The sequence below is a fragment of the Opisthorchis viverrini genome, assembly GCF_000715545.1.
Source record: "Opisthorchis viverrini unplaced genomic scaffold opera_v5_332, whole genome shotgun sequence".
NCBI lineage: Eukaryota > Metazoa > Platyhelminthes > Trematoda > Opisthorchiida > Opisthorchiidae > Opisthorchis > Opisthorchis viverrini.
Genome location: NW_008751985.1, coordinates 307729 through 327250, shown reverse-complemented (window position 1 = coordinate 327250; position 19522 = coordinate 307729). Strand labels below are relative to the sequence as shown.

At 46.0% G+C, this 19522-nt stretch overlaps 3 protein-coding genes across 3 annotated transcripts in view; 2 read left to right on the top strand and 1 right to left on the bottom strand.

Annotated features, from left to right (window-relative positions):
* Window positions 1-11773, top strand: part of T265_10042 (hypothetical protein) — a gene marked incomplete at both ends in the record, with an annotated part of 102615 nt that extends 90842 nt beyond the window's left edge. The window contains one exon of the mRNA XM_009176297.1: window positions 11628-11773. Within this exon, the coding sequence (XP_009174561.1) occupies window positions 11628-11773 (146 nt within the window). The remainder of the gene's footprint in view (window positions 1-11627) is intronic.
* T265_10043 (hypothetical protein) overlaps window positions 1-19522 on the bottom strand; it is a gene marked incomplete at both ends in the record, with an annotated part of 43250 nt that overhangs the window by 12872 nt on the left and 10856 nt on the right. Inside the window, 3 exons of the mRNA XM_009176296.1 lie at window positions 3502-3854; window positions 6995-7361; window positions 12015-12393. Coding sequence (XP_009174560.1) covers window positions 3502-3854; window positions 6995-7361; window positions 12015-12393 — 1099 coding nt within the window. The remainder of the gene's footprint in view (window positions 1-3501; window positions 3855-6994; window positions 7362-12014; window positions 12394-19522) is intronic.
* The window catches only part of T265_10041 (hypothetical protein), a gene marked incomplete at both ends in the record, with an annotated part of 19629 nt that continues 12814 nt past the window's right edge, over window positions 12708-19522 (top strand). Inside the window, 3 exons of the mRNA XM_009176295.1 lie at window positions 12708-12780; window positions 16475-16651; window positions 19076-19227. Of these exons, the coding sequence (XP_009174559.1) occupies window positions 12708-12780; window positions 16475-16651; window positions 19076-19227 (402 nt within the window). The remainder of the gene's footprint in view (window positions 12781-16474; window positions 16652-19075; window positions 19228-19522) is intronic.

Genomic DNA, 19522 nt, shown 5'->3' with positions numbered 1-19522 from the left:
GGCTATTGTGTTCCCTTCCATGAGTCTTTTCTCTCCGACACTAGGTACTGGAGCGGACCAGCAGCAGATACCTCAGATTGGCGAACCAGCAGATATAACGAAAAGGGACCCCGCTGCCGTGCGGTCGTTGCCTGATTCTTTCAGCGCTTCCCATAATATGAAGCAACAGTGTGGAATTCATCGAGAATAGCTAACAAGATCTCATTGTTGATACTTCTTGTATTTTCTACTAGATGGGCCCTTTGGCTCTTATGCTGTTTGCTTGGGACATTTCATGACATCAGTTTACTCTGATTACAGTTTACGGTTCCGCGCAACTTGATGTCATACTCGTAGTCTTTTGCGGAAAAACGCCGCACAGGACAGTGGGGGCGGAGTATTCGATTGACTCTCTCCTGGAATTAGCGTCACGAAGGGACTGAACCATACCGTGGTGTGACGGTGTGCGCACCTCAACGACCCACTGAGCTATACTGGGAGGGTGTCCCTTCGACACTCAGTGTCTCATACCAGGTTGTCAATGGCGAACACAGTCTCCTGATCCTCCAGATTGGGGGGGGGGAACATGCGGCGACTTGTTCCGTAGAAATGGTAATGCATTTGCACTGCCCGCCTTGCGGTTAGTATTTTTAGCCAAAGGCTTTGGTTGAGGACTCTAATCGTCCTCCTGTCTAGGTGTGGGCGCCCTGGCATTATCCCAGCCCTCGTACAATCATGACATTCAAAACTAACATTACTCTCATGCAACATCGGCCGTCGCATGATGCCATCAGCCTGGTTGCCTTACTCGCGGAATGGTTTTCAATGCCCACCAGGACCTCGCCACCTTCTTTGAAGGACGTGGAGTGAAGACCATCCTGCCCAGGTACCTTGTCACGCTTCAGGATTGAAATCTCACGCTGGATTTCGGTTACTGATAGCGGGTTGGTGTCAATATTTCATTCGGGTCTGCTGGGTTCTTCCAGCAATTGTCGAAGGAGACCAGTTGAACTGTTCTTTGAAGTGCTCAGCCCACCGCTCAAGACGTCGACTGAGAGAGTGCATTGTTGTTTCGTCTTTTCCGCATATTGTTTCACCAACATCTGCCTTCTTTAGACTGGTCGATCGAATCGGTTGAAACAGAGCGTGGCCTGCAGCGAAAGACTTCACCTCCGGCACCTTCGGAATCCCCCAGCGTTCTCTGTCATTCTTCAGGCTCCAGATTATCCGGTGTTTGAGGATCTGCGTGTGTCATCATAGTCGCTAGTTCCCAGCATGACCATTCTGGCAGCAATAATGTCTGTTGGTCTTGATGATATCCAGTGTTCATTTAATCGAGTCATATGTCCTGGACAAACAGTTGTGAAAGCTGAGAGTATTGCTTCTTTAACTCGCCTCCACTCAATCTCCACGCAATCTTCGTCATTCGCATGACTGTGCGTTTCCAGTAGCTTTCTAACCAGATCAGCTCAATACTCTTCGGCTCCTAAAACTCGTCGAATTTGATGAACGGAGCTGCTCTCCTTTGGCACGCGTAATGCTGAAGAAAAGAGCAGTATCGACTTGGCGTGCATGATGGCGAGATCGGATTCAAGTTCCGCACCCCAGAAGAAAGACAATAATACTTAATCGAGGCTCTCCATCGGTAACTGATAACCACATGGTCCAGTTGAGTCCATGACTTTCTTCTGGTAGGTGGCCTCCGAGTAACTCGATGTGAACGTTTGTCATAGTTCTTACTGGCCAGTAACAGAGGATGATGTGCACACAACTGGAGAAGTCGCTTCCCATTATCCGTACGCTCAGAATGGACTCCAAATCGACCACCTAACTGGGCTTCTTCCGGACTTAGTCGTCCCACATGGGCATTGATATCACCCTCCAGAATTATTATATCTGTCCTTCTTGCCGAGTGGAGCAGTCGTGGCAGATCAGGATAAAACTCGCCCTTCCCAGTCTCAGAACTGCAATCTGTTGGGGTGTACGCTGATACGACAAATACCGTTTACCGTACCGACCTGCATTGGTCTTAATTGAGCCAGACAACCGCACAGTGCAAGGGCGACTGTTTACTGGGATACAGCTCAGTAAGGCGCTTTCAGCCTTGAGGCTGAGTGCAACTCTCACACCGTAGATACCACGAGTCTTTGCGTCAGGATCACCAGAAACCCCAAGAGTGAAGTGTAGAACATCTGAGCTCGTCCTAAACGGCTTGATGTGTACGACCGAAACGGAGTCTTTTATGCGTGTTTTGGAGACACAACATACATCAACACACAGCAACAGGCAAGGATGCCTGTTGTCCAGTTTGACAAAAAATGTGGATATTAAAGGCTGCAATGTGGATCAAATCTTTTGAGGTTATTAAGTAATTATTTTGGTTTATTTCTCTGGGATAAGCTTTAGACACCGAGCAGTGGCTAGGAGGGTGGTAGGTGGATAGGTTGCACTACATTGTATGAAGGGTGTGAAAGGCTAGAGAGCGAAGAGCTGCAAGGGCAAATGATACTTTCCGGTTGCCCAGGCCAGAAAAGTGGGTTTGGTTGAGGTACCCCACCTTGAGCCTTTGACTCAAAAGTCTGACCCATAAAACAGTAGGAGGATGTAAGGTTTTATTCGTAGTCCCCGCCCCTAGCTTGTGACTCAAGAATCTGGACCAGGAGACAGCGGTTGTTAGGGTTTTCTTGGGGGACCCTTTCCGGAGCCAATGACTCAATAGTTTGACACATTTGGTTGTAGGGGATCGGTCTAGCCCGAGGACACAGGGAGTAAGGTTTTGCAGTCTCTCATGAGGTAGGTACCTATTGACCAGCATCGGACTCGTTGGTTTTAAAAGTATTACCACCATACTGAATAATGCACCGGCGGTCACGGTGAACCATTGGGCGATCAGAGTGTGCGGTTTTCAGCTAAAACAGTCTGGCAAATTTCGGCTCCGCTTCTAAATGTGGAGTCATTGTTGTGAACCTCTTGAGTAGTGTCTTGAATCCATAGGAGTCACCTGAAATGGAGCTTCGGCAACCATCATATATCAAATTCTAATAAAAGTCGTGCAATCCTGTGCGGCACGGCACTTAGTTGATGGTTTATTCATTAGTTTTGCAACACCAGGCTTAAGGAAGCTACTACTTCTCCCTCGGCGTGGGTATATTGTTAGACTGATTTACAGATTGAATAGTTCGAATTCGGGGTTCATCACGAAACGAAGTGGTTTAAGTGCGCACAATCCTCTTATACAACTGATTATTACAGTTTACGAAACAGCAGTCATTTTCCGGCTAACTGTGATACTCCATCCGGTCCCTTTCCTCAAACAGCCTACAATGTTAGGCTTTGACGATTGTACTCAAGCCTCGCAATAGAATTTATGATCGTGAGCAACGAAATTCTCTGTTCGGTTCGCACGTCCAGCATACTGAAAACTTTTAGGTCGTCACGCTTAAATTTACATATCAGAGTCCCTATCAGTGTGACTTAATCATTCCGATAGATTTTTCCCAACGCATAATGGTAATCACGTACAACTTCTCCTTCGGAACCAAAATCGATCCACAAAAGACTACGGCCGTCATCCGCAGTCGAGCGCAGTCGTTCGTATGGAAAGTGCCACATTATCTGATTTGACCTCTGTGTTCCGTTTGTGGTGCTGGTTTGCGTGCCGTAATCGTTGACGGAGTTTCGTGAAGATAGCGTTATTCCATTGTCGTAGTTTAGGGCCAGGCGACAATCTTTTCTTTGCCAGCGACAGGTGATAACAACTTCTCGTGCAGCAGCCACAGCCATGTGAGCACCGTCAATGATAGATTGGCACCAGATATTCCAGTCACCCGCTGTCAGTACGGCAAACGTGTGAGTTTCGACACCGTGCTTGCTTCCTGGAGAAAATAAAAAATAAAAAGGCACATTAATCCATTTACATAAACGTGAGAAACCTCTAATACAAAGTTCATCCAACGGCGTCGAAGATTTAACTTTAAATTTCCTACCAGCTGATACCTTAAAACTATGTGCAGTTATTCAAAGAATGGACTAATTCACTATCGTTTGCGACGGTCACGTTTTCTGAGGATGAAACATCAAAAGGGGCTTTGCAAAATTGTCGAGCTACGTACTAGAAATGCCAGTCAACTTCATACCGACCAAATGTCCATGCGGATGATTTTAATTGACCTATTAGGTGACATGGATTTCTCCTGATACTGGACAAAAACTGCACGGCATTTTTCGTGTCGAATTCGAACAACCTCAACTTTTTGAACCTGTCTACATTCAGCATCCCCGTCAATTGACAATTCAGTACTTCCTCGTCACTGTGAATGAAAAAAATCGGTAGCCCCAGGCTGGGGAATGCCCTTTAGGAAAAAACGATCTAATGCAGTAGCACAAACGATTCACTCAAGGGATACACGTGATTTTTTTCGAAGTCAACATTGATGAAAGCATTGGGATACATAGAGAGATGAATCCAAATCACTAACCACATGCAAGCTCGCAGCATATGAACAAGGACGATACTCCCTCAACGTTGTCTGACCCGAAGGGTCAAGTACAACACAAGGTTAATGGTAGATCGCATTAATATTTTCCATAGCGAAAGGAGTAGAGCGAACTTTGTATCCTTTACACACAAAAATGAGTGGGCTCGCAGGTTATATAGTGTAAAACCTTGGGATGTGGCCTCCAAACCTCCTGGAAGGTTTGAAATCCTCTCCGGAGGTTGGGGAGCATTTAGCCACCATTCTTGGGTACAACCCAACAGACGCAAGCGGAAACTATCAACAGCACACATCCTCCACGAGGAAACCGCTTTCATAACAGCTTTCTTCACTTGAGTCAATTTGATAGGAAACCAGTTAAAAATGCCACAACCACCATTCAGTAGATAAGGCCAGACGGCTCATGTGTGGTGTATCGTCTGTATCCTATCTCACGTTAGTACCAGATTTCCATAGACTTCACTAGATTCCACAGAACAGTGAAATTCAACCTAGGCATCGTGAGTAGAAAGAAAGAAAGAAAGAAAGAAAGAAAGAAAGAAAGCGTTTAGCTGTAGCACCCTTTCGGTGCCTAGCTGCCATGCCACCTGAAGGAAGCACCAGGGATGAGATACTGCCAGGTTGCCCAAGCCTGGACAGGGGAAGTCGAGTGGCGGAGGTCGGATTCGAACCACGGACCTTCCGGTCAGTAAATTCGCGCTCTAACCAATTGGGCCATCTTGCCCCCATCCGATGAGAACGCAACGTTAAACGGCAAGCGAAAATCAAAAGGGTGTTCCGTAGTGATTTTAACACTTCCATTTATGGTACGTGGCGGTTATGTGTGAGTTCACCGTTGCATTGCACATCCGACTGTATTCGTTCAGAGTTCGTTGTGAATAAAACTAACAAAGGCTTCTATTGCACCTTGTGGTTTTGGTATCCTCAGCTGCTGAGAAGTCGCTGAATTCGAAAAAGACCATCCCCTCAAGGAACATTTGCGCTCGATGATGTAGGCGTCCCGTCAGTATGAAAGTGATATTCCATCCAAAAGCCAGAAAAACATTGGCACCTGACTCGGAAACGCCGCGTTTTGAAAACTAAAAATAGCTGATGTTAGGCCTACTCACGTGTAGCTCTAGGTATCCTAAGCAGTAATGAAAACTTATTATTCAAACCCCCAAAGCGGATGATTTATAAAAGCAAACTCGTTTGCTGTCATGGAACCCTGCGGTTTATCACTGAATGCTGCATGCCAACGTTTCCACGAATACCCATGGATTCACACTTGTTAGCACAGCGACTGAGGGCAACACCATAAACGAGAGATCCAGCTGCGTTATAGACGGGTCTCCCGTCAAACTAAATTACTTGTTAGCACAGCGACTGAGGGCAACACCATAAACGAGAGATCCAGCTGCGTTATAGACGGGTCTCCCGTCAAAACTAAATTGGTATGCAAAGGAAGTGTACTTAAGGAGATGAAATTGATCATTTTACGCAGTCCCATCCAGTTGCCTACAAATGGCTTGAAACATTGAAAAAGTCAAGGCCGAGCACACCATACATTGATCTCAAGGCACTGGACCTCATTTTGTGACGATAGGACTAGCAAACCCTCAGATAGGATGATATTTACCAAAATAAAACAGAGTGGAGGTTTGTTCAATTACCTCGAAACCTAGTCACTTGGCCTGACGAAGCTTTTGTGTCAAAAGCGAAACGTTGCCCAGCAATAAATCTCCCGATTGTCACCAAACTTTTTCGAAAAGAGTGGAGGTTTCTTCAAGAGTGGTCCTGTCCTCAGCGTCTTTTCAACTGGAAACGAAGAGTCCAACCACATTACGGCTTTCGCTACACCGTTTAAGCTATCTCGTTGGTGCTATTTGCCACTCGGACTCAATATGTACGGTGAAGTCGTCCATAAATGACCTGTTCAAGCTACTTAAAAAGTATCATGTGCAATTCGCATAATTGACGATGCTCTAGTACATGACAGCAACTGATAAGAATACAACTGGACTTTGGAGTTTTCGGTGTTATGTTGAATGAGCCATTCGCTGGACACGTAAAAAAGGCAAAATATTGCGTGGTTTTTGTTAACTTCCATGGGCAAATGTTCATATTTGACGGTCTATTGGAGAAAACCAGAACGATCGAGGTCCGGAAAATCCCATGTCTACGGTAGGGTTAAGCGGAGGTTTAAACCAAACTCTGACTCTGGACTCAAGTTTCCCAAACTGCTCAGTTCGAATTTGTTAATCACTAGTTAATCTGTACACTTGTCCATTCCCACACTTTACAAGTCGACAAAAAATGTCACACGTTATCTACACCCCACCCTTGAATATCTGTTCGAATGTGTTCATAAATACCCCATATTCGACGACCGACCATGCTCACCACTGTGTCTCAAAATGAGAACTGAACCTTGCATAGGTGCCTGTTAGTCTGTTTGTTGAGTCAGGCGATTTGGTTGCTGTTTCGTTACTAAACGAAGTGAAACCACCAGGGGTTGGGATGGAGAACACGGGACGCACCTGTTCTGGTTGAGAAAGTGAGCATATCCCCGGGTGGCTGGGGAGCAAACTTGGGATTGTCGCTTTCACCGGTTCCGTTGTGGTGTTCCGCCGTGCGAACAAGTCGAGTGGCAATTAGTGGATGCGCTTGTGAAGGATTAGCCCATTCCTCCTTTGTAGTCGGTGCGGTATCGTAGAGCAACAAATCACGATCAGAAAGCGCCGCAAACACGGGTTTCCACGTAGTATGGACCAAGGTCGATGTGGAAGTGATGGGCACCGGATTGCCAGTGACATCATAGCGTTCCCCAGGTTGGTCAGCAAGGTCGGTGAATGGAATGGCTCCACTAACTCGAAGTTCAACCAGCCAATCGAGTTGTTTCAGTTCCTTGAGTTGGAGATAGGTGGGGTAGCAGATCAGGCATTCTCAGTATGGCAATCGATAAATACAATTAATGCAGTCCGATTAAGCTAATAATCCCGACTCAAAATGATACTCAATGCGCCCTAGCCGTATTCCACGCTGATCGAGTTCTGTTTAGACCTGCTGGGTTACCCATGGATGACGGTGTGTAGCATAGTATAGTTTCTTGAGTTCTTTTCGGAACGGAAATGTACGCTAGGATGTACATTTAGGAACCCTTAACCATTACTGATTACTTCGAAACTTATATCATTCGCGTCAGATTTCGTATCAGATTTTTTGCCGAAAAAGTAGTAGTTCCCATCGAAGTATTCACGGCAGTAAAGCACCAGTACTCTCATCTGGTGCTGCCATCAATGGTGATGATGACTCACGGTTAAGGAACCCTGATTCGGTAGTCGACTATCGACTCAGAGTTTGTCATAAGCACAGCACACTAACCCGCCGAATCAGCGAACTGTCTATGACTGGAATGAACTCGACTTAGTAGATAATTTAACCTTGGATGCAAACACAGCACCGTCCAGTAAAGCATTTCAGAGTTGAGATACAGGATGAAAATAATACACCTGTACGGGAGAAAACAACGTCAACACCTCTCCCCAGTAATTATGACGAATTTCGCTGTTGTGCCTCTTCCGGATCATGCATGGTGTTCGGCGGTTTCCATCGAAGCCTAACTAGATAGAAGAACCACCAGAATCTTAATGAACAACCCTTTCGCAGATTCATCATCTCGCGCCAGTCAAGTACATACGAGACTGGCATTCACTTCAGACGAAAAGGGAAACTCCATCCAACCGTCAATGCAGAAAAAAATGTGAAACGCCCGTAGAATGGTTCCAGTCGTATTCCGCAGAAATGAGATGGAATTGTTGTGCGTCGCGCAAGATATCGATTGGGTGTTCATCATCCTGCGTGGAAACACAACCATGATTTTCTCGGGGCTATTTCTTTAAGTAGCACTAAAATTCAGCCATCCGGTTCCCAGTGGTGTACAGATTGATCGCTTCTATAATATCATCCAAGCTCCAGATAGATCAGTGTTTTTGGGCGTGAGATTGCCAATCGAAAGGTCTGTAGTTCGAACCCAAATCCGACATCCCGACTGCTTCCCTCTAGGCTTGAACAACCTGACAGTATCTCAGCCCTTGTGCTCCTTTCGGGTGGAATGGCAGCCAAGCACCGACAGGATGTTGCAGCTGAACGACCATAGTATCATTGGCTCTATAGTAACTGGCCCTAGTGCGAACCAGTTTACGTTGCCACTACCAAACGGTTTTGCCGTGCGTACACACACGGAAAAGCGGAGCGTGAACGCAAGCTCTGTGGACCACCTGCCTAATTCAGGCGGGTCTATCCCAAAGCGAAAACAGTTAGAGGTGGGAACACTCTAACCGTCTGATACTCCCAGATTCATACGATGAACCTACCTCATTACTGATTCTAAATGTATGCATCTTCAATGCATTAAGTGACTGAAACCAAGTTTAGTAGACCGCAGAACCCTTATGCTATGTGAGCGCCAGTGGGTTGAGTGCTCCTTGGACTCGTGACCTCAACACAACGAAATTGAGCGATCCCAAACAATGTCCATCTAGAGGAAATGTGTTTCGCTCGACCGGAATCGGTCCCCATTAATTGAGGGCGGCAATCATCATCATCATCATCATCATCATCATCATCATCATCATCATCATCATCATCATCATCATTGTCAGCTGTAATAACCGCGTACTCGTCGTACAGTGGTTGTAGCTGCCGCAGTTTCGTTCACCGATGATGTGGGGAGGGGGAGTGGTAGGTAGCTGCGCATTGGAGGCGGGAGCTGATAAATTGGTACATAAATCCAGCACTGTCAGTGGGCTGTCAAGTGGGGGGGGGGGTTGGAAAAGGAGCTATGCATTGAAGGCAATAGTTTGGATCCACGAGCGCCATTAAGGGCGCGACTGGGCCATGTCTGACAATGTCTCTAGCCATTGATGTGGCCCGTCTCAGGGTCCCCATCCAGGAAGACGGCAATTACCAGCGCAGCTGAGTTTGCTGGTAATGGCGGCTGGTAAGGGCGGCAATAACCCCGAAAGGTCAACTGGCACTGACGGTTGTACACGAATCGACTACCCCTGTCGATTACCAACTGCCCCGGATTTTACAGTTTATCAATATCACCGACTATGGTTGAGGTCAGTTACCGTTCGCAGTTTTATCACTTAAGTTGACATGGAGTCACGTCAGTAATAGACATCGTCCCATCTCGCAAGGTGACCAGTCATGAAAACTTCAATGCTCTGAAGATTGGGAGAGTGATGGATTTCATATGAACAGACAGATAGGGATGGGCGTCGCGTTCATGAAGAACTACTGCCAGCTGAAGTCAAGGCTTCATCTGAATGTTGATTCCTTATAGCCATTCGAATGTTCAGAGTTTATGTGGTATCAGGCTGCTGCTGAATAGCCTGACTTCCTAGTGTTTTCCCAATAAACTTTTACTACTGTCCCTTTATTCTATTCAATAAAACCTTCGATTGGTGGACAGTTAGCCGCTTGCTCACATCTCGTACCCGTAACCACCGTCTATGCATGTTACCGTTGGGACTGACCTTCCCTGTAAGGGGAAATGAACTTGCCTGGAATCCAACGTGGATCAGGGCGAATTTCAGAGCACTATCCACCCGCCTTCCAGGATGGCGTCCCCTTGACCCCTCCTGTGCTTGGTTGGAGACATTGCAAGAAACGGCGGCTAACTGATATTCAGTAGAGTTCGTTCTGTTAGTCTTTCCAGATTGACCGAGCGCTTGGAAGTATGGACACCTCAAGCACTAGGTCCTCACGCTCACCCATTCTTTTCCCTTCTTTTCACTCTAAGGCTTTAAGTATAATAAGATAAACTTTATGGTTGTACGGCAGTGAAGCATCGGTATCAACACTGATGTGATGATGGCGATACTCACCTGGGTAGGAGACATGTGACGAGGGTCAATCCAATCAGCACGTGCCCACGGTCATTCAATCAAGAACATTTTCAGGGTCACTTTTCCCTTCCTATTGACCTGCATTCCTTTGACTGACCATAATACAGTTCGCGCACACTATAGATTTGACGGTCCGCAATGTGGTTCATTTGGAAATGCGACTTTCTGCGGTGCGGTTCACGGCTGCTTACCACCCTTGGTGTGTAATACGGTATGTTTAAGTTCATTCGTTTTCGCTGATAGTCTGATAGCCCTTGCGAACGTTTTCCGTTGTCGTTTCCCCCTTCACATCATTGTCTGTTTCGTAAGTTCATTTAAATGCACTAATTTATCACCATAGAAATACCGCCACGGTAGGCTATAACTATCCCACACAGCCCACCGAATTGCTTTAGTTTGATACTACTGATCGTATTATCACATTTAAGCTGTACCTAAACTGAAATGCTTTAGAATCAGACCCACAGTTCCTATTGCTGTTTGGCACAGTGCTGTTTTCTGTACCAATACTGATTACGATAACCACACACCCGTTTAGAAAGCCATCTCCAACAAGGCTTAGTTGTGACGAAAGATCTTGTTTGCATCTAGTGGAATCACAGAACCATGTGTCCACTTCAAGTAGACTGAACTGACGCAGTGAATAGCGCTCACAATACCGGTGCACCCCCGTTATGCTACTGCATGACAAACCAGCTGTATGAACGATTTAATTTCCAGAAAAGAACAAAACGTCATCCGCCTTAACAATACACAACGAGGTGTTTACTTTCTCCAGAAAAATTGTCAGTCCAATAGACACATCTTAGGCAGCACAAACGAAATTTATGTAGTGTGTAGTTCTAGGGATCAAGTGTGAAGTATAGGGGTGCAATGTTGACGACTCCGGTCAGAGACTGCACTCCATATCCGATTCCATTCTATCTCAGCCGGATTCACACGGTATCTTGTAGCCCTCGATATTGATACAACTGAGACTATTCCCTACCTTTAAGTCCATATAGCCATTCGAAATAGCAAGGACACCTCTCAATTTAAAACGGGTAGCTTCCGGTCATTCAACACGATACTGATTTATTATGATAGCTTAGGTTCAATGGATTGTCCTCAAAGGATCTAAGGTGAACTCGGACCTGAAATGTCAAGTGGATTATTAGCTATAAGGCGTGTAAGCAGAGGTGTCATACACTGTTGTCATTCACTGCTTCTCAAAAGAGACCACAAGTAGGAATAAACCTCTTTTCATCATTTCCTTCAGGTGGTATTTTCAAGCAGGAAAGAAAACAGGAAGTACACTGGTCGGCTGATTTGTCAGCCACTTTTCTTGAGGCCCTTACACTGGATTTAAGCTACGCGGAAGGAATCGGAAAGTTCCGTTCTAAGGGTTTTTCTGGACATGATTAATCACCACAGGCGTCTGCAATATTGTATTCTGCTTTTGGTGAAAGTTGGGGATTGGCGCATAACTGATATGTCCGGTCATGTATGCAAGCAATTCATAGTAGCCACAATGTGTTAACAACTACGCGTCGCCTATTATCCTATAAATCATATGATGACGTAAAAGCGCAGATCAGTGAAAATCGGTGAAAATCAATGCATACTACTGTGGAATATGGGTGTTTATTAGTAATTTGTTATGTACCTGCGTCGCCGGAAGAAGGCCATTTAACTCAGCCAGGTACTCATCGTTCAACGCTCTCATTCGTGCATGAAGTGTTTGGAACCAGTTACGAGCTTCTTGAGGATCTGGTGCTCGAAGAAGACAGGATCTTCGACCGTCCGGGCTGTGCAGTTCGAAACAACACCCATTCACATCGGGTAGAGTGAGTCCACGACAGAGGTGGGCCAATCTTAGCGGTACGATGCCAGGACCAGTTACACTTCGCTCGATAGTTCCTGTGGCAGAGGACGACTTATTGAGCCCATCAACGTGGTTCGAGAGTTCTTCGGAAGCGCCAAAGCCAGAGGTGGTTGGCCAGCTCAAATCCGCTGAGCAGGTGATGCTCTCCATTCCAACAGCCCTGTGAACGTTAGAAAAACGAAAAAGTGTATCGCAAACCGGAGCTGGGACATCCAAACATTTCGCTGCTACAGTGGGATAAAGAAAGAAAGAGAAGCGTTCAGCTGTAGCACCCTTCCGGTGCCTAGCTGCCATGCTACCCGAAGGAAGCACAAGGGCTGGGATACTGCCAGGTTGCCCAAGCCTGGACAGGGTAAGTCGAGTGGCTGAGGTCGGATTCGAACCACGGACCTTCCGGTCAGTAAATTCGCGCTCTAAACACTTGGGCCGTCTCACCCCAGTGGGATAAACCAAAACCCAAGTAAGTTGTGAAAAATGCCCTATCCACTGAGGCGGGAAACAGGAATGAACTCATCAGTGCAAAACGGCATGGAACACGGTGTCGGCGGTGAGTGGCCGTGATCAAACTGAGTTCGGTTCTTCCACATATTTTCTTTTCACATCGCACACAGAAGTAAGCAGACAAACATCGGTTCAGCCACATACAGCCAATAGTAAAAAGATCGTTAGTTTCACCATATTTCCAGTGTTTTTACGATCGACTATGGACAGAACACACTGCTGCACCTTGCCGGGCGCAACTGTTCATAAATGGTGCTCCTGTTTCGCGCTCTACTTCAATTCGAGGTTTCGAGGTTTCTAGAGTTCGAGAAACGTAAACCAGTAAACATAAAGTTTCCAAAACTCTCTCCATGCACCATTAATGAGCATGTATCGGAACATAAATCATAGCAAGCACATGGATATAGAACCCATGTGTTACAAATTTTCGCAGGTTGGCGAAAAACTGGTTGGTAGTGTAAGTGGATTTTCTTCTGTAATTGAGAAGATAGTAGTACTAGCTTGAGATTCGTCGTTACTGCGGATCCATACTAATACATGACTTACAGTTTACCCAGATCAGACGGTAACGTATCGTACATAAATAAAATAGATATCGTCGTTTTGAGAAAAATTCTTACCGCACTTCAGCGAATTTCAAGCTGGCGTATAAATTCTCACTGTGCATCACACAGTGCCTTGAAAGCAAGCACTCCACCTGTCTCTCTAATGTATTTCGAGAAGCGAAGGTGGACTCCAGTTGATTACTAAATCCGGTCATCAGTCTCGTGGCGACCAGAGTGAATTTTTCATATTATTATTTTTAGCAGTAGTAGTGGCAGTACTAACAAACTGCAACTGCCCTCAATCCTGCTTGTACTTCTACACCGAGACGCTTGTTTGGAAGCTGCTTCTAACCTCGGCTTGGCGTGTGTTGATATATCGAAAGTGTAAGATACGGTTTCCAATGGCATAATTGTCGGATCTGCGGAGGCGTTTGGAAAACCGTCACCTCTGTTTCGATACATTGCGCAGTCTTGTGAGAATGCTATGGTAGCTTTCCCCGGTTCCGAGGTTCACTGCCACAGAGATGCAAAGCAGAGAGATCCACTCTCTCCATTATCGTTCATCATGGTAATGGATTAAATGCTTGGATTGCCGATGCTGCAACTAGGATACCAGTCCCATGATAACATGGTGGATGGTTTCACCTTAGATAACGACTGAGTCATGTGTGCAGAAAGTCAGGCTCACCTTAAAGATACGCTTGAAGCTGCTGCGGTCAAGTTGGGGAGAGCTCGTAAGATATAAAGTAAATAAATAAAAAAAATCTCTCAGCTGTAACACCTTCCGGTGCCTAGCTGCCATGCTACCCGAAGGAAACACGAGGGCTGGGATACTCCCAGGTAGCTCAAGCCTAGACAGGGGAAGTCGAGAGGCAGAGGTCGGGTTCGAACCACGGACCTTCCAGTTAGTAAATTCGCGCTCTAACCACTTGAGCCATCTCGCCCCGAAAGATGAAAGTAATGAGGATTTGTGGGGACAGACGACAGTGGTCTCAGTCGAACCTCATTGCTTCTCCGAGGAACTCATCAATATTCTGGGTTCGACAGATACCATAATATATTTGGACATCCCCTTTATTTTCAAGCAACTGAATGTGCTGGGCTGTGTGTTACATCTATACATGTATCGCGATATCTCAAATATCGTACGAACTGAAACATGAGGCGACCTGGTGCAGCACATTGAGCTGCATAAAAGCATCATAAAAACGAGAGATTCGGATGGGTTCCAAATGAGTCTCCCGCAAAACCAAATTGGTTTGAAAATGATTGCATTTCGCTAACTTCGGGCAATTTGGGTTCAAGTAGAACATAAGTTTGACGGAAACTCGAGGACTGCGCCTACCTCCAAAAAAGGCAAAACCGGTTATGGACTGTCGAAGAATTTTCAGCAACCTTATGAATAGCAGAATTTAGCATTGTCGTTCCTCCGGTTGCTGGTTTTTTGCACACGTTTCCACAACAACATTCTTACATACGCTGGGACTTATCTTGTCTGACTGGAACTGTTGGTCACACGACTTCGAATAGGGTGCTTTCCTCATTTTATCTAATAATCTCCCGTAGACCCTCTCATATCTATCGCCTAAAGTTACTTTTTATGTTTGTGACCAAGCTCTTTAAAAATAAGCAGCAATAATAGTATCGGTGTTATTAGTCTAAGGTATATTATGTATTATAATTCTTCTCTAGTATGTGCGTGTCTAGGTTCAGGGAACCTGACAGCGTCTCAGCTTTCATGCTTCCTTGGGGTGGTGTGGCAGCTATGCACCGAAAGGTTGTCGAAGCTGGACAATTTGATGCAATGGTGGACAAGGGTGGTAAAATCTAGCGCTCCTGGACTGCACTTGATAAAATTAGTGACGAGCAAGCCTGATACCTTCAGTCGTGAAAACATGCTATCCTGTGTTGTCCTGGTTCTTTTGACGAATAGTGGTCTTTGAGAGCAGCGGATATTTCTGAAAATGGCTTCAACTCATCACAGGTCTCTACAAACTAATCCGAGGGCGGGATGGCTCAGTGGTTAGAGCGCGACTTTACTGTCTGGAAGGTCGGTGTTTCGAACCCGATCTCTGTCTCTCGACTTCCCCTGTCTAGGCTTGGGCAACCTGGCAGTATCCCAGGCATCGTGCTTCCTTCGGATGGCATGGCGGTTAGGCACTGGAAGGGGGTTACAACTAAACGATTATAACCTTTTTAGCCGAGTTATCCATCACATCCTATCGTTGGAACAAGTACATAACGGGGTAATATTTACAGTGTGAGTATTTTGCCGGTGATTTCTACTGCAAATGTCAGCTTCTAAATCCAATTAACTTACCTTATTGTAAATCACTTCAAAAACGACACACTAAAAACCCCGAAAAAGGGCACTACTTGACATTTGGAGACAATTCCCAATTCCTCATCGAATTATTAACCAAATTCCCGAACGGATCCATTACACCCTGCTGAACGAAACGGTTGTATTAAACAGCCCCCACGAGTATCAGGAACCACAAGTGGTGGCTTTTTTTACCGAGTCCGATAAAGTTTTTCACTTTGGTTTGTAAACTTTTAGGTGGATGAATACTCGTGTTACTAACATTTTGGGACAGCTTTGTGCGCTGACAAGGAAATTCGAGACCGGACAACAGGTGTGGTTCCTCTGGCTGTTGCAACTGACCAAGCATGTGCACAAACACTGGTCTCTGGAACTTGAGAACGCGAAATCCAATCTGGTGAAAGAGATTCCTTGCACCAAAATGTGTGACACTGAACAGACATCCACCAAAACAATATTTGAACTGTACGCCAAAGTCATAGTACACGAAAGGCACTGAAACGGACAAGCCCGTCTTCGTTTTATGTCCGTAAAGACTTCAAGACCCGTCGAAGTTGACCTAGTGTTTAGCATCTCTGTCCTCATTCCATCGTGTACATTCTAGGTGAATCAACAAAGTTTTGCGGATAGCATTCAACAACGACTGTCCACAGTGCTTCATATTTAGCGAAATAGAAAGCCTATACAACGAGTGCGCAGTGACTGGAGATGTCCGCGGGATCCTTATTGAAACTGCCTTGAATCACGGAAGGCTAATTGTCCACAGAGCCCAAGTAATAGATTGGGGTTCATAGTAAAAGCTTGTCCGCATAACTCACCAGGCTGACACCTGTGTGTTTGCATAATGAAGTCTTGCGTCTTTTTTTCTCCAGAAGGTGGTATCTTTGAATTCCTCTTTCGACAACAGAATGCCCGTCAGTTAGGAAAGTGTGTTCTCCAAAATCAGGTGAAGAGTCCTGCTGCAGGCATGTCCTATCCTGGTGCTTATCTGCTATTGAGTGTTTTCTTCGCCTTGCTCTCCAACAGGCGTACCATTGCTGTTGGAGGCAGTTTGTCCATTGCAACCCAACAGTTTGAAGTGCTCATCCCAAGTACTGATTGTTTATTTAGTTTACTTCTGCTTCCGTTTTGTACCAACCTCTTGACGATGCAAGGGCGAGCCGCTCGAAATGACTGACCGCCAAGTCGATCGAAAGTTGTGAACCGGTTATGAACCAAAAGATATGCCCTAACTGGCGAGAGCATGGTTGTTGGTTTGTTCGCTGAGCTGGGCAATTCGACTGCAAATGTTTCATCACCAATCGGAGCGCTATCATCAGTGCGTTGTTAGGGAGCGTAGTGGTACGTAGGGAAGGGTTGGTGGTGAAATTATGAACCAGTCAGTGCTTCTCAACATATCAGGAAGATTCTAGCGTGACCTTGCGAAAAGTTTTGAGATCACTCTTTCTTTGTCACTCTTGATGGCTGCATCAAGCTACAGTGCTTTTTGATAATAATAGGTGAAGAAGCTCGCCACAGGGGTTGCAATTTATAACACGCGACTTTTCCACCCGCTTTACGTCAAACTTCATGCGTTTGTTGGCAGGGATGGTATGGGGTAGCCTCAAAAGTCGGATGTTTAGCCTCGTTCGGATAGGTTGCTCACAGCGCTCGTGTGGGAACTCCTCGAACATCCGTCTGGCGAGTAAAGACGTAATCGAGTGGGCGGGATTGATCCCAGCATGAGTGTCCATGAGACAAGCTGTCGCTCCTTGGGACAAAATCGGGTGGCAAACAAGTGGATGGCGCACCACCTAACAAGTCGGTCACCAGTGGTCCAAATAACATGGCGTCCGAGAGCGCCCGGTCAGAGGTAGTGATTTCGACACATGCGTTGAAGTTGATTACTACTGTTTTTCGACTACAGATAGTTAACTAGGCTTCGGTTTCGGCTGGCCGTGCAGCGGAGCTGGGTCAACCATCAGGACTGCACCTCGTTAACCCCATTCTTCTACAGCCTAAGTAAAAGACATCAATGTTCGAAATGAGGGTCGCGCCCGGACTGCCGTTGGTTCCTGCGTACTGAAAGTACGGTGATTTCTTCAGCGTCGTACCTTGACGGACATACGTACGGGCGAGGTAGTCATAGTCGGGTAGCGGCAGAAGGCTACTTATCACCAGATTGCCATAATTAAATAGACTGACAACCTATCGACAGATTTCACCGACTTCGGTGAGGTGCAAAAATGCAATGCATGGGCTTGTCCTGTTCCTATAAGAGACATGGTGGCCCGTACCATCAGCCCATGCTGGAAATAAGTACGTTGCAAAGTTAGTGAAAGCGTACATCACCGGTCTAAGTATAACCCACGAAAAGCGCGCGCTGATGGAATTTGTCAAACTGCAGTCGATCGAGATGGGTGGGAACATTGCGGACAGGGTCACCCGTCTCCGCAAAAAAATATAAGTCGATATAAAGTTCGCACCCACTAATAATGAAGGTGCTAGAATAAAGCAGGCCACCACCGTCAAATTGCCGGCTGTGCCCGGTAGAATCCTAGCCAAGCGAGTACCAGAATCTTTTCAGAAGTCCGACAGTCACAATAGGTGTCCACTGTAGAGATACATATTGTATGATTTGTTTTGCCGTACTTCGACATCTCCAGTTACAGGTTACAGCCTAGCATCTCGTGACTTACTCAGCACCAGACTGAAGAGAACCGTTTGCAAATAATGTCACGTTGTCTATTCAGGTATTAGTTTCACTACACTGCGGAGCTCAAACACTTTGAAGTTCAATCCAGCGGTAAAGACGGCGAATCCAAGTGCGCTGATACCCGATAGGAATGCGACGGCGATAGTCGACCCAGTCAGCTTGTTTGTATCAGGGCGATCCGATTGCTCAATTTGAAAGCACATGCATCCCATTCGGCACGAACGAAAGCGAATAGAAAGTTCGCTGTGTGACATGAGGTTGGTAAGTGACTATATCTCGCAAATTTTGTTACTAGCCAAGGTCAATACATGCCTAAGATCAAAAAACCACTACGTAAGTGTTTCAGAGGGGTTTGATAAACAATTGGTGGATTTATTGCTGGGCAACGTCTCGCTTTTGACACAAAAGCTTCGTCAGGCCAAGTGAGTAAGTAAGTAGGTTGACTGGGCTTTAAGGCAGTCAGGAAACCAGTCCGTGAGATTCCTTATGACTAGTGACGTGATCAGTGCTGGGTCTTCAGTCTGATGTCCCTGTTTGTTGATTAGTGGGATGACTAAGCATTACGATAGATCGGTTAGGGGGGGTTCGTCTTTATGATGAACCCGGATTTCTTCGTCCCTGCTTCTTCAGTCTAGGACACCTTAATGGAAAATTCCTCTTAGGGTCGTTCACAGATTTCGTTCACCTGTGTTCGTCCAAGGGTGCTGGGACAATTAGTTTGGGAATGGGGGTGGGGTGGTTAATTGGATCTAACGCTACTTGGATTTTGTACTTTTAGACCCAGGCGATTTCGCTGATAACTGCACACCGCCTCGTGTCATCTCGGCTGATCGAAGACCGCTCTCCACACGTTTGCAAGTTCTACCTCCTCTATTCTATTCACACTGGGATGCTTGGCGATTTCCACCGCCTCGGCCACCAGTCGCTGTGGTGTGAATCTTAAACCCCGTCTCAGGATGTCCATATTTTCTAAATCTATCTTATGCCCAGTGTCTAGAGCATGCCCTGCCATTGCTGAATCTTCGACTAACGCTTGGTATTCCTCTGCGTTTCTCGGTGGTTTGTTAATGGAACGCTTATGCTCACCGATTCTGGTGTGCAACTCCCTGGCTGTCTGACCTATATAAACCTTCGTACAATCGTTATATTTTATTTTGTATACACAGTTCCTAGTCCTACCAAACGGAGGGCGATTCTCCAAACGCACCAACAACTTCTGGAATGC